Source organism: Phocoena sinus, chromosome 14 (genome assembly GCF_008692025.1).
Source record: "Phocoena sinus isolate mPhoSin1 chromosome 14, mPhoSin1.pri, whole genome shotgun sequence".
Taxonomy (NCBI): Eukaryota; Metazoa; Chordata; class Mammalia; order Artiodactyla; family Phocoenidae; genus Phocoena; species Phocoena sinus.
Genome location: NC_045776.1, coordinates 4,195,001 through 4,206,866, shown reverse-complemented (window position 1 = coordinate 4,206,866; position 11,866 = coordinate 4,195,001). Strand labels below are relative to the sequence as shown.

General features: G+C 34.4%; 1 protein-coding gene across 2 annotated transcripts in view; it reads left to right on the top strand.

Annotated features, from left to right (window-relative positions):
• ZNF407 (zinc finger protein 407) overlaps window positions 1-11,866 on the top strand; it is a 430,215-nt gene that overhangs the window by 29,384 nt on the left and 388,965 nt on the right. For both annotated transcript variants that reach the window (XM_032654303.1, XM_032654304.1), the window contains exon 3: window positions 5,059-5,173. In XM_032654303.1, coding sequence (XP_032510194.1) covers window positions 5,059-5,173 — 115 coding nt within the window. The remainder of the gene's footprint in view (window positions 1-5,058; window positions 5,174-11,866) is intronic.

Here is an 11,866-nt window from a genome sequence, read left to right as displayed (position 1 = left end):
GGCAGATCTCTTTTATCAAGAAGCCTAGTCCCTCTGATGCGTTTGTTAAATTCCTGTCTCTCACAGCTTTTCAGTTGTCTCTAAGTCCTAGTTGTTTGGTTTTCCAGGGTGTCTATTAAGTGGCACTTTGGGTTTCAGAGGACATATTAAGTGGCTTTTGAGGAGTGGAATATGAAAATTTTCTTACAGTTTTAGGGATTTAAATGTATTCATTGCCAGATAGTTTATATCCCAAAGTGTAACTCCCAGGCAACAAGATTCTGCTTTCAAGGATCAAAATTAGTGAACACTTTTCAAAGTTAATATGTCCTGGGGATTTGGTTTGCATGGAGGTAGCACTTGGTTTAATTTCTGTGCTGTCACATGTAGTGTTCCATTTTAATGTTCAATTTTAGGTAGAAATTTTTTAAAAAAACTTTTTGTGGGAAATACATAAGCCACTATTCTAAATTTATGTTAAAATTCGCTGCACTGTTTCTATAAACCTGCCATACATTCTTTGTTTTAAATGGACAGCTTTTCTAAATCATTGTGCTCTGCTTAGACAAGTTCTGTCTCCATGGTTGAATTTATGAGTGGATTTGAATAATAAATTCACATTTCAATGAACATATTTTCATTAAAACTGTAAGGTTTATTTTACTGTACTTTTAAACAATGGCTTATTATTAAAGATATACTTTAAATTCATGCAGTTTTTGAAACTTAGTGCACGGTTACAAGGAGGAAGACAAAAGGGTATGAAACATTATTAATAGTTTAGGGTGATTAAAGATAGATAAAAGTTTTTCGCTGAAGAAAGTAACAGGGCAACCTGCATAAGGTTAATCTAGGTAAATATAAACATTGTACTTTTGATCCCAGCTCTTCCCATGTAGTAGAACCACCCCTGGAGAGTAAGGTCAGATACTTATTTGTTGGCCTTATCAATACCTCTGTCGGTACCGTGTTGCCGCTCACTTTCTGAAATGATATGGTTTTAGAAATCAGGCTCGTTCATGTGTGCAGAAAATAGGTTCTTTCTTAACATGCCCTCTTAAGGCAGATAAAAGTGAATAAAACTAAGAGGAAGATGCTAATGGAGCTCTTTTTAGAATTCTTTATGCAACTGTCTGGTCAAGACATGTTGCTTATAATTGATGTGTCCATTACTTGAATTCTCTTGTAATTATAGTCAATAAGTCTTGTAAATGTGTTAAAGCTCACTAAAAGCATACAAATTCAAGAACAGAGTAAGGCTAATAATTTAAAATAATCAATGTAGGCATTTCAGCACTTAATTTCCCTTGTGTGTTGATAGCTGATCATTCTTAATCCATTAAGATTTATTTAGTCGTTTACAATGCAGAATAGGTTTGCACTGGTCACTTGTGCCATTTGAAAATGTCCACCAGGTTAAGTGCAGAATGTAGTCCATTAGTCTTCCTTGACTATATGTATTAATTGCATTTAAAATCAAGTTAATGTGGATGTGAAAGTGAGGTAACTATCAATGTGTGACAGAGTAACCCTACTTATATAAGTTACATCATTGATTGTAACATTTAGTAAAAGTTAGCATACTTTTTAACATCTCCTGTTGGCTTATCAGCAAGTACATTTTTATGGTGTTCTGAGGCACCGCAAAGAGCTCTCTTCCTGAGTCCCCAGTGCCAGCCGACATTTCAATTTTGCAAGTCATTTTTTGCTGGGAGGTTGCTATCCAGGTTTTAATCCAAGGCTTTTTTGCCGTCGTTGTTGTTTCCTTTTGTTTTTTATCCTGGGGGCATCTTAAAAAGAATTGCTTCTCTGATACTTTGCTTATGTCCATGAAATAGTAATTCAGGGACTGTTATTAATGGTTAACTGGAAAAGGGCTTATTCTTCCAATCCCTGTTTTCATATTTTGTGAGTTACTATATGTTTTATGTAACCTTTTCTTCCCATCCTTAACACGATAAAAGCAGCACTTGAAGAAACAAATGAGTTTTGGTTATCAAGGATTGTGGGAAAAAAGCCTCCCAGAGTTTTCCTGAGTGCTCGCTGGTATGAAGCCATCCACATGACCAGAAAGTGCAGCGTCTCCTTTCCCTTTGCGTTAGTAATACAGGAAAAGCTGTTCATTTTCTCTCCGGCATTGTTCTGGTAGTTAGAGCTTTAATTTCCTATACCAGAGGTCATTAAGTCAGAAGACTCTCTGAAGCCCTTAACTTCCTGTTCAGAGCGTGCTGGTCTCTGGCGCTATTTGGAAATGTCCACACGTGGGAGAACATTAGGGCTGGTGGTGTTTGTACCTTAATAAGTGACAGTTTAGAAGCCAGAACAGCTTGGGAAGAGGCGGTTAGGGGGAGTTAGTGCGTCGAGTTTAAGCGCAGTGAGGGCAGGGCCTCTGCTTTGCTCACTGCTTCACTCCCATGTGGTGCTGGCTTTCAGTGCTGTTTGTTGAATGAAGGAGTAAATGGATGAGCAGAGGAACCAGTGAAGTGTTCAGTGTAGGGAGGATTGTGGAGTGGAGAAGCATTAATTAGATAATGGGTTGTATCCATCTTACTTGATTCTTTAAGACCTGAAGTCTCCTTATGATTTTTTAAGTGTCACGTCCATGTATGCCTAGCAGTTGGCAGTGAATGAAGTTGAGGAAGGCCAGTGCAGGTCTGAGGGGGAGGCTTTGTTTTTAAAGTCTTTGGAATTCTTTAGGTAACATTGTGAGGTGCCAGACAGCTAGAGACCCTCTTTCATTTTTCCCTTTCAGAAAACCTCACAGGCCAAACTAAAGCAAAACAAAAACTACTGAGGGTAATGCTGTCGCATGGAGTGGGACTATTTAAAATAATATTGACAGTTTATAATAATCTCAACATGCCTGAAAGACAAATTTAGAAATATATGGTCTTACAAATTTCGCCTTAAAAATACTATGCCTGGATTTATTTTGGAATGGGCCTAGCAGGCTTAAAAATGGAAGCGCTATCAGTTAGGAAAAAAATGGGACATTTCTTGTTTTCTTATACAGAAAAATGTTACCCCTAGTCCCGTAGTATTAGAATTTTTATGGCCAGGAAGGAGACGTTAACACATCTCTGCATGTAAGATACAAAAAGTAGTCAGGGCCTCCGTGATTTCTACATGGAAACAGTCAACAGGGTGACTCGTGGATGTGTTGTCAGCACACCAGCAGTGATGGCCGAAAGCCGAAGGAACTGCAGTTTCCACCAGGGAGCCACGGACAGTCCACTGAAAGCGCTGAAGGTCTGTGTCCGGCCCCCGTGGCCCGTGTGCTGCCACACAGAGGAACTCACACCCTGTAGTGCAGAGCGAGCACACAAGGGCTTGAGTCATGAGATATTTTGGATCCTTTCACCAAAATTGTAATAATACACGTGTTGAGAGAGCTTTATCTTCTTCGTTTAGAGTCCCAATGTTATTGTTGATTAATAATTTCCTAATTACCTTTAATGTAGTTTAATTTAAAGTACAGGTGAATTGGTTCTTCTCACTCTATTCTTTTACAAGTCCCTTTATAGAATGCTGTGTCAAGATGAAATGTTTCAAAGTAGTGATAGGCTTAGTTTTATCAGAATCATTTAAATAAACTGTAGTTTCTAATGTAACTGATAGAATGTGATTGCTGTAAGCTGCAGTCTCAACCTGCTTTTGACATTTAAACATATAAAGCTGACTAGATACAACCATTCAGGTGCTAAATATATTTTACCTCTACTTCTAACAGTAGAAATGGAAGTATTAGAAGATCTGGCTTCATTGTCTTTGAACTGTGAAATATTCACCTTTGCCCGTGCTTAGTACTGTTGACTTATTTCTGTTAGAAGATTAAAATTAAATGCTTCACTTTTTTTGTCAGCTTTTGGGAATTAAATTGAAATTTAAGACTCTAAAATTTTTTACTGAGTGCTTCAATTTCAACACAGTATTCTTGGAGGATTTTTTTTCAAGGGCATTGGGCAAAGTTCCATTGATCAAAAATGATTTACTGCAACTTTTTTATTTGAGCTCTTTTTGTATATTTATTAAAGTTCACATATTTCATATTCTGTCTAACTATTAGAAGAGGTGCTTCACCAAGTAGGTACTAAACATGCTATGAAAAATTTGGAAACATTGTACCAATTTTAAACTGTGTTTTTTTTAATGATTTTATTTTCTTGAGGATTTAAAGGTTAGAATTAGAAAATGGTATATATGTGTTACACTTTGAAAGAGTGTTGCTTCTTGATAATATGGGTACTGATTATCAATTAGTAACTATTTTCCAGTTAGAATCTACCTATTACTGACAGTAAGTTTGTAGACTCTTGAAATAATTTTGTCTCCTCATTTTTGAGTATAGATTAATCTTATTTCTTTATGAAATAAAAAAATTGTTGGTACTGTGCCTTTTATGTTGAAATGTTCTTGAAATCAACAATAGCCATAATGTCAGTAATTCTGATTTGCTGAATCATCACAGATTTTTGGCTCTAAAATGATCATAAAAGCAAATAATTTATCCACTATATATTCTTATATTGTATGGTATTGAAAGAGTAATATTGTGAATAATTTGGGATAAATGTTAGAAAAAAACTGAAATATTAATGTGAAAAAATTCAAAGCTGTAGAAATATGAGGGAACGGGGATGTGGCCACTGAGAAATTTATTTGATAATAAATATATTTTTAAGAAACATCCGCTACTCTGTATGCATTTATGTTTTAAAAATGTTCCATTTAAAATGTTAAATGACTTTTAAAACTATTTTTGTGAATTGTAAGAAAAATATTTGAAATTATGTAGCTCATCTCATCTGCTTAGTACTGCTGAGGTGTATCACCTTTGACTTTAAATTTTAGAAATGTTATTGAAAGTTAGAAATACTCATTGGAACATTAAAGTCTTCTTGGTGGAATAATTGTGGAATGCGTGTCTGTTCAAGTTAGAAAGGAATGCAGGTATTCCATTTGGGGGACAGAAATTTGTAATTAGATTATAAGTATGGTTTAAGATCTGGGCCTCTTTTAAAGCTTTATCAGTAATGTATTATTCAAATTCAAATCATACTTTATGTTAAATTTATTTAGGATCAAAACCATTCAAGTGCAAGATATGCCATTTTGCAACAGCTCAGCTTGGCGATGCCAGAAACCATGTCAAAAGGCACCTTGGGATGAGGGAATACAAGTGTCATGTCTGTGGGTGAGTAAATTGAAACCGTCTCTACCGTGGTGAACCAGGAAGCATGTGCAGGATATCCATTGTTTCAGAATTCAAAACTGATAGGAGTAAGAGTGGCTAAAATTATGCATGCGTATCCTTCTTTCCATTGTTATGGTAAATTCCTTAAACACAGTTATGACATTCTTCTCCCACTTCTAATCCTGTACTGAAGATGAGCAATTTTATGGGCTACAAGGTCAATTTGAACCTGTAATCTGTAAATTGACTAAATTATAGGATGTTCATTCATATTGCCAGAGAGAAGTGTAAATTCCATTTAAAGACATAAAAAAATACATACTATAGCTTCAGGATTGTATATGTATGTTTTCTTTTCTTTTGCTATACCGCTTTAATTTTAATCACATTAATGGTTTTTTGGATACATTGGACACATTCTATAAGGAAAAAAGCAGAAAAAGATTTAATTTCAGAGAACTGATTATTGCAGGGATGAAGCTTAAAAATCCAGTGTATAATGTAGGTTTTTGTGTAACGTTATTTCAAAACTTGTTTTTTTCCTGTTTTAGTTAATGGCTCTTTCCTCTAAAGAATCATTCACAATGTTTAATTGTCACTCAAATGTGTTGCATTTAATAGGAAGCAGTGAGACGCCTTAATGCAACACTAATTAATTTAGCAGAAATGTTTGAAAGGTTTTAAAATGCCATGACATCTATGGTATATCATAGGACATTCAGAGCTGGATTTTAATACGTTACTTCTGATTAAAAGTATATTTTAATGCTGTTATGCTAGAGAAATTAATAAGTGCATCGTATAAAAACACTTTATGTGAAACCTGAGGAACCTGCAGTTCTTATGGTTAATTCACAAAACACTTCGGATTCAATTAAATTATGCAATGCGTACATGTTTTTTATATATATATATATATATATATATATATATATATATATATATATATATATATATATATATATATATATATATAAAACTCTCCCATTGCGGGGCACAGGCTCCGGACGTGCGGGCTCAGCGGCCATGGCTCGCGGGCCCAGCTGCTCCGCGACATGCAGGATCCTCCCGGACCGGGGCATGAACCTGCGTCCCCCGCACCGGCAGGCGGACTCTCAACCACTGCACGACCAGGGAAGCCGCGTACATGTTATATTAAGTTTATTTTTTCAGTGGAAGATTCTTCTGGTTAGCACTACTGTGTAAATATCTTTTAAGTCAAAAACAGTTTCTGTTTTTTAATGGACTGTACATTTCATCCCAGGATGCAGTTGCATTTTTTGACCCTTAAGATAGTTTTGCAAATAACTTTGCAAGCAGTTTTATTAACCATGGCCTGTGATTTATTCATTGGCAGAATTGATGGTTCAGTGACTTGGAGCTAAAGTAAGTGAAGATGAACCTTTGCCCTGAAGCCCCTGAACATCAGTGGGAGAATGAGTTTTGTTGCTACTGATTTTAGCTGCAAGGGTCGAGTGCCACATGGTTCATTTAATTGCTCCAGGTCTTGGAATTTTAAAAGATACCTCATTTATTGTTTTTACCATGTGAGTTATAGGATAGAGGAAGGCCCTGACTCCAATGAAAATTTGTGCTATGACAATAAGCAGTTTCTTCTTTGTGTCTGCAAAATAAGTAAATAATTTTTGCATACTATGTTATTAGAAACCGAATTTTTATTTTTATTAGCGTTACCAAAACCTGGAAAGAGAAGAAGAAACTTTCAAAGAGCAGTTTCTGACATATGTAGCGTCAAAAACAATGTCTGATTGATTGGCTTTGGTTGTGTGATTTGAGCAGTGCACACTTGCTTAGCTCATTGCTTAGCATGTACAACCGGCATGTTGCGCTAATGGTTTATATAGTGGTTCCCAAGTAAAGAATTATAAGTACATATAGCTATGTTGAGTTTTATACGGCTGTCAGAGAGGTCTACGTGTGTGTGTGTATACATAGAAAAAGCAATCTAGATTCTCAAATTGTATCACTTAAAATTACAATAGTCGTTGAATTTTATTTGAACAAGAAATAATAGTTCTCTTAATTTTTTTATGTGAAATTTGATTTAAAAGTCACATAGCAGTTACTTGTACAGGGTAGATATTTTTACAGTGAAGCTAAAAGTTCTGAAGAATTTCAGTAAACTGCAGAATGCCTATCGACCTATGTAGTTGACACAGAACAATAATGAGTTAAATACCCTTTAATGCTAAAGAAAAAGTATCATAGGTTGTTCTGTATTCCATGTGTTTCAAAGGGATAGAGCAGAATGTAGGTTAGAAATTAAAGTAAAAAACGTTAAAAAAAAAAGAGAGAATTGGCTATCAGATTAGTGGCAGTAGAGAGCACTGGTACATTAACGTCTCTGACAATGTCAATTCATTATCATTGATGGCTAAATAATCTTAGAAATGCTCAGTGGACCTATTAGTTCCTGAACACAAGCAGCTCATGCTGCATTTCTTCATTAGCTTTAATTGCTATAAATTTTACCTTTTAAAAAATCATGCTTTAAAAGGTGAAGTGATCTTTCAGGAACATTAACTCTATAATTTTGTCACAAACAGAAGGTCTTGCACTATGTTTTCTTTTCTTCAGTAGTTAGTATCTTAGTGTCTGTTTTAGAATTTTACTAATAACCCCTTCACTGTTTGAGTTGTAAGAAATAAACGGCTTTTCAAACAGTTCTGTTAGAGTAATATATGAAAACAGTGGGGCAGGCACATTTTTGAAGTGAAATTATTACTCACAGTGTTGTACTATTTTTCCTTAGTTACCTCTTGAAAAAAATCTTATATTCTATGGTGAAATTGATGAAAACAACAAACAGTACATTTTGTTGAAAAGACCTCAGTATTAATGTTTCAGTTTATTTGTAATTGTATGACTTCTTTTTCATATCTTTAAGATTTTAGACGCTCATCAAATATGTATCATATATTATTTACTAAGGCTTAATTTAAGGTTGTGCATTAGCTACTCCTTTAATAAAAACTGCCTTTTAAACTTTATTTCAGTTGTTTGAACCTACACTGATCTTCTTTGAATTTTTAAGCTCAATTTTAAGATCTCTCTGTCCCCCTCATCGGCAGATCTTAGCCACAGTATATCATGGATTTGAGTTATTTGACCAAAGAGGCTGAATGTATTGTATTCGATGTCTAATTCCTAATGCTAGCTGGGAGTCAGAATTCAAGATTTAAGTTTTGTTTACCCATGGTTTACATGCTTATGTCAGGGTATAGGTTTCAGAAATGTATTGCTCTGCACTCCCTGTTTTAAGAACATGTTATAGATAACTTCATTTAAAAGCCTTTCATTTTACTTTCACTTTTAGGAGGAGCACTTTTTGAATTACAGTATCTTAATGTTTTTCTTACTTCTGAGCATGACCTCAAGAGGAATTTTATAGAATATAGGTGAATTTATATTTAGCACTTGTTGGATAGTTAACATGAAAATGTGCTATGGGTCGGACATAGGGCTTAGTGGGGGAGAAAATAAAAAATAATAGAAAGCACCTTATGTAGAAGTTAATAATTTTGTTGGGAACATATATTTAAAAATAGGTAAACACATTTTTACTAAGTCCGTGATCTTTACCTTTGCTATTTTTCAGTAGTCAAGAACTTAAAAATCTCAATGGCTTAAGAACATCATTGTGGAAACCATGTTTTGTTAAATTCATTTACATTTATTTTAATAATCTCTTCCTCCGTGTGTGTACACACATACACACATTAGTGTATATATAATACTCTCAGTAATAAATAGTATTTAAGCAGTGCTGTGTTTTAGTGTACAGCTTAATTAGCAGTCGTTTCATTTGTTGATCTCAGTTTCATGAGATTGTTTATCTCATGTTTATTACCCCATTGTACAGATGGTAAACCTGAGAGTAAAAGTATTTTTAGTGATGGAGTTAAATTATGGGCTAGTAATGGTAGACCACTGTCTCCTTCCTTTTAACTGTACCTTTTCTTTATTTCTCTGCTTTTGTAATATCTGTTGTTTTAGTTACTGATTTTAATTTGTACTTATTTTTTTTCTCTCTAGGTTGTTTTCTCTAGCATGTGATAGCTGTAACTTCCAGCCCCCAGCCACTTTTGTTTTCTGCTTTTGCTCAGACTTACATTATTCTAAAAAATTGCTTGCAGTGTATTTTATTTTAATATTCTGGTATTCAGTCTCTTTCTCTCTCTCTCTCTTTTTGGTCTCTCTCTGTTTCACTTTTCTCATATTAAAGTGTTGTTTTACATAATTTTATTATTTTTCCTCATTGTTCTTTATGTGTTGATAATTTATCACACTTGAGTTGTTACAGATTGAACATGTTAGTATCATAGAAATAAGTGCCTAAAAAAGTGAAGATTTTATTGTCTTTCCATTAGGGTGAGAGGGGTAAAATTGATCTTCTTGGGTTATGGTTTTTGTTTTTCATTACTAGTTACTACAAAAAAAGACTAAGTAGAAAATTAGTAAGTAGCCTGTGATTTCAGTAAACCCGGGAAATGATACCTAACTTTTGTATGCCATTATTCACAAAAACCCCAGTATGCATGATTTAGGGGTTATATTATTTTCTGACTGCTTTCCCTGTGTCTAGTCTTGAATCTTGTATATAAACAGTTGAGTAGTACTTACCTAATCAGGAGAGAATAGGGCATTTACTAAATCTGTCACCTCTGGGTTCATGAAAAGATTCTAGACATTTTCTATTGTGCATTAATGTGCTTATGAACTGTTTATTCTTAGTTGGTTTAAGAAAACTTAAATAGAAAGTTACTAATGCAGCAAAACTCTTTTTGTGTGTGTGTGTGGCATTACCTAGTTTTTGTGCATTAGAAGGGATCTCTATGTAGATGATTATAATGTCACTTTCTGACCTTTGCAGCTTGAATAATTGTAAATCATTGCTTCATAACGTGTCAGAGAATGTCTGTACTAGGCAATTAAATGGCAGAATATAATAGACCAAATTATTGCCTGTCATGTTTTCAACAACACAGTTAGTATTTGAGTTACACTTAATCATTACGTGCATTAGCAACTTCATTGGAATCCAGCTTCAGGCTGAGCATGAAATACATTACATTATTTAAACCTCTAATGGTACAAGTCATTTATTTGTGTTGAAGTGTACAACATGCAGAGTTTCATAAAGCAAGGAACACTTGAGAGCTTAATTTATCCAAATCAAAGTCTAAATGCAGATAAACACAAGTGGCAAAAATTAGTAATTTTTATAGGCTGGAAATATTTAAAAATACATGGTTGTGTGTAATTTTAGGCAGCAGGAATAAATTAAAATCACTATTTTTAGTCTGCTCTGAGAATTAAAGCTGTGTATACCTAAATCATTAAGAGTACCATGGGATTGCATTTTTAGCTGAACAATGAATTACAGCCATCATATCTACAGATGTATCCAAATAAAATAAGTTTTTGGTTCGGCTGGTTGTTTTGGTTAAAGAGACATAGAAAAAAAGATATAGATAGAAAAAGTTTGTTTTATATCATGTCATAAATTATGCATGTAACAATATAAAGGGCAGCATCTCTCAATTTTATAAAAAACATCAAAACTAACATTAAAATACTCTTGTTATAAAGGATGTGTTACATATTTTATCTCTATAATATTTTAATGCTTTTTGTTTAATGGTATATTTTTGTCTTTAGTTTGAAAATTTAAAAATCCCACATAATGCTGACTGTCTCTCTTCCTGTCAGTGAGGAATACCAAATGTACATTGTTAGTTTATTCCTCTGATGTTGAAGTCCTTGAAATACCATTTAAATACTGAATGGATGTTATTTTATATTTTTTATAAACAAATCACTTTTTATTTTGAAAATCTAGGAGATATTTTGGTTATTATATTAAAATAAAATACGATTGTAGGATGTTTTTTAGTGAACTGCTTTGTAAATCCAGGAGAGAGTCGGGGGTGTGGTTAGGATAACAGGGAAGAAACAGAAGAAACTGTTTTCCGCCTCTCCTCACAGGGAGAGGAGGGCATCTTCGTCACCACCATATCCTGGGCTCCTTTTTTGTGATAGTGTTTTCTTGAATTTTTGCCTTGGAAGAGTAGGGTCATAGATTTATTCCAAGGCAGTAAGTGTGATCAGCTCATAAGAAAATAGAAATAAAATACACATTGTCATTTGTTGGTGTTGTAGTTGAAAACACTGGCCTCTGTCTCTAAGGTCTTTTCCAGTGAAAAGGTCTTACCTCAGTGACTTAAGTAATTTTTGCTTTATTTTTATTTTAAAATGTTCCATGGTGACTTTAAAATGTTATTGTGGAATCACAGGATTCTTTAGCCCTCCTGATCCCAGGAGTGAAATACAGAAGGTCAGCTACTCCTCTGGTTTCCTTTGCCTGTCCTGTGATTTTTTTTTTTTTTTAATTTTTATTGTTAACCTGTTTTCTCCCTCCCTCTTCCTGTTCCTGTGTTTCTGAAAGTCCTTTACTTTCTACAGGGTTTTGCTCTTTGATTTGTCTGAGACTGAATAAGAGGAGGTGTTGGAAATGTAGATACGAGGGAAGTACAACCATTGATTCAGGTATTCATTCATTTCCCATTGGGCAGATTCTTGACAGTTTCCTCTTCAAGTAGGCCCAGGTGGTACAAGGGCCCTGCGGTCACGTGCTCTAAGTAGGAGAGACAGACTCAGACTACAGGGGAA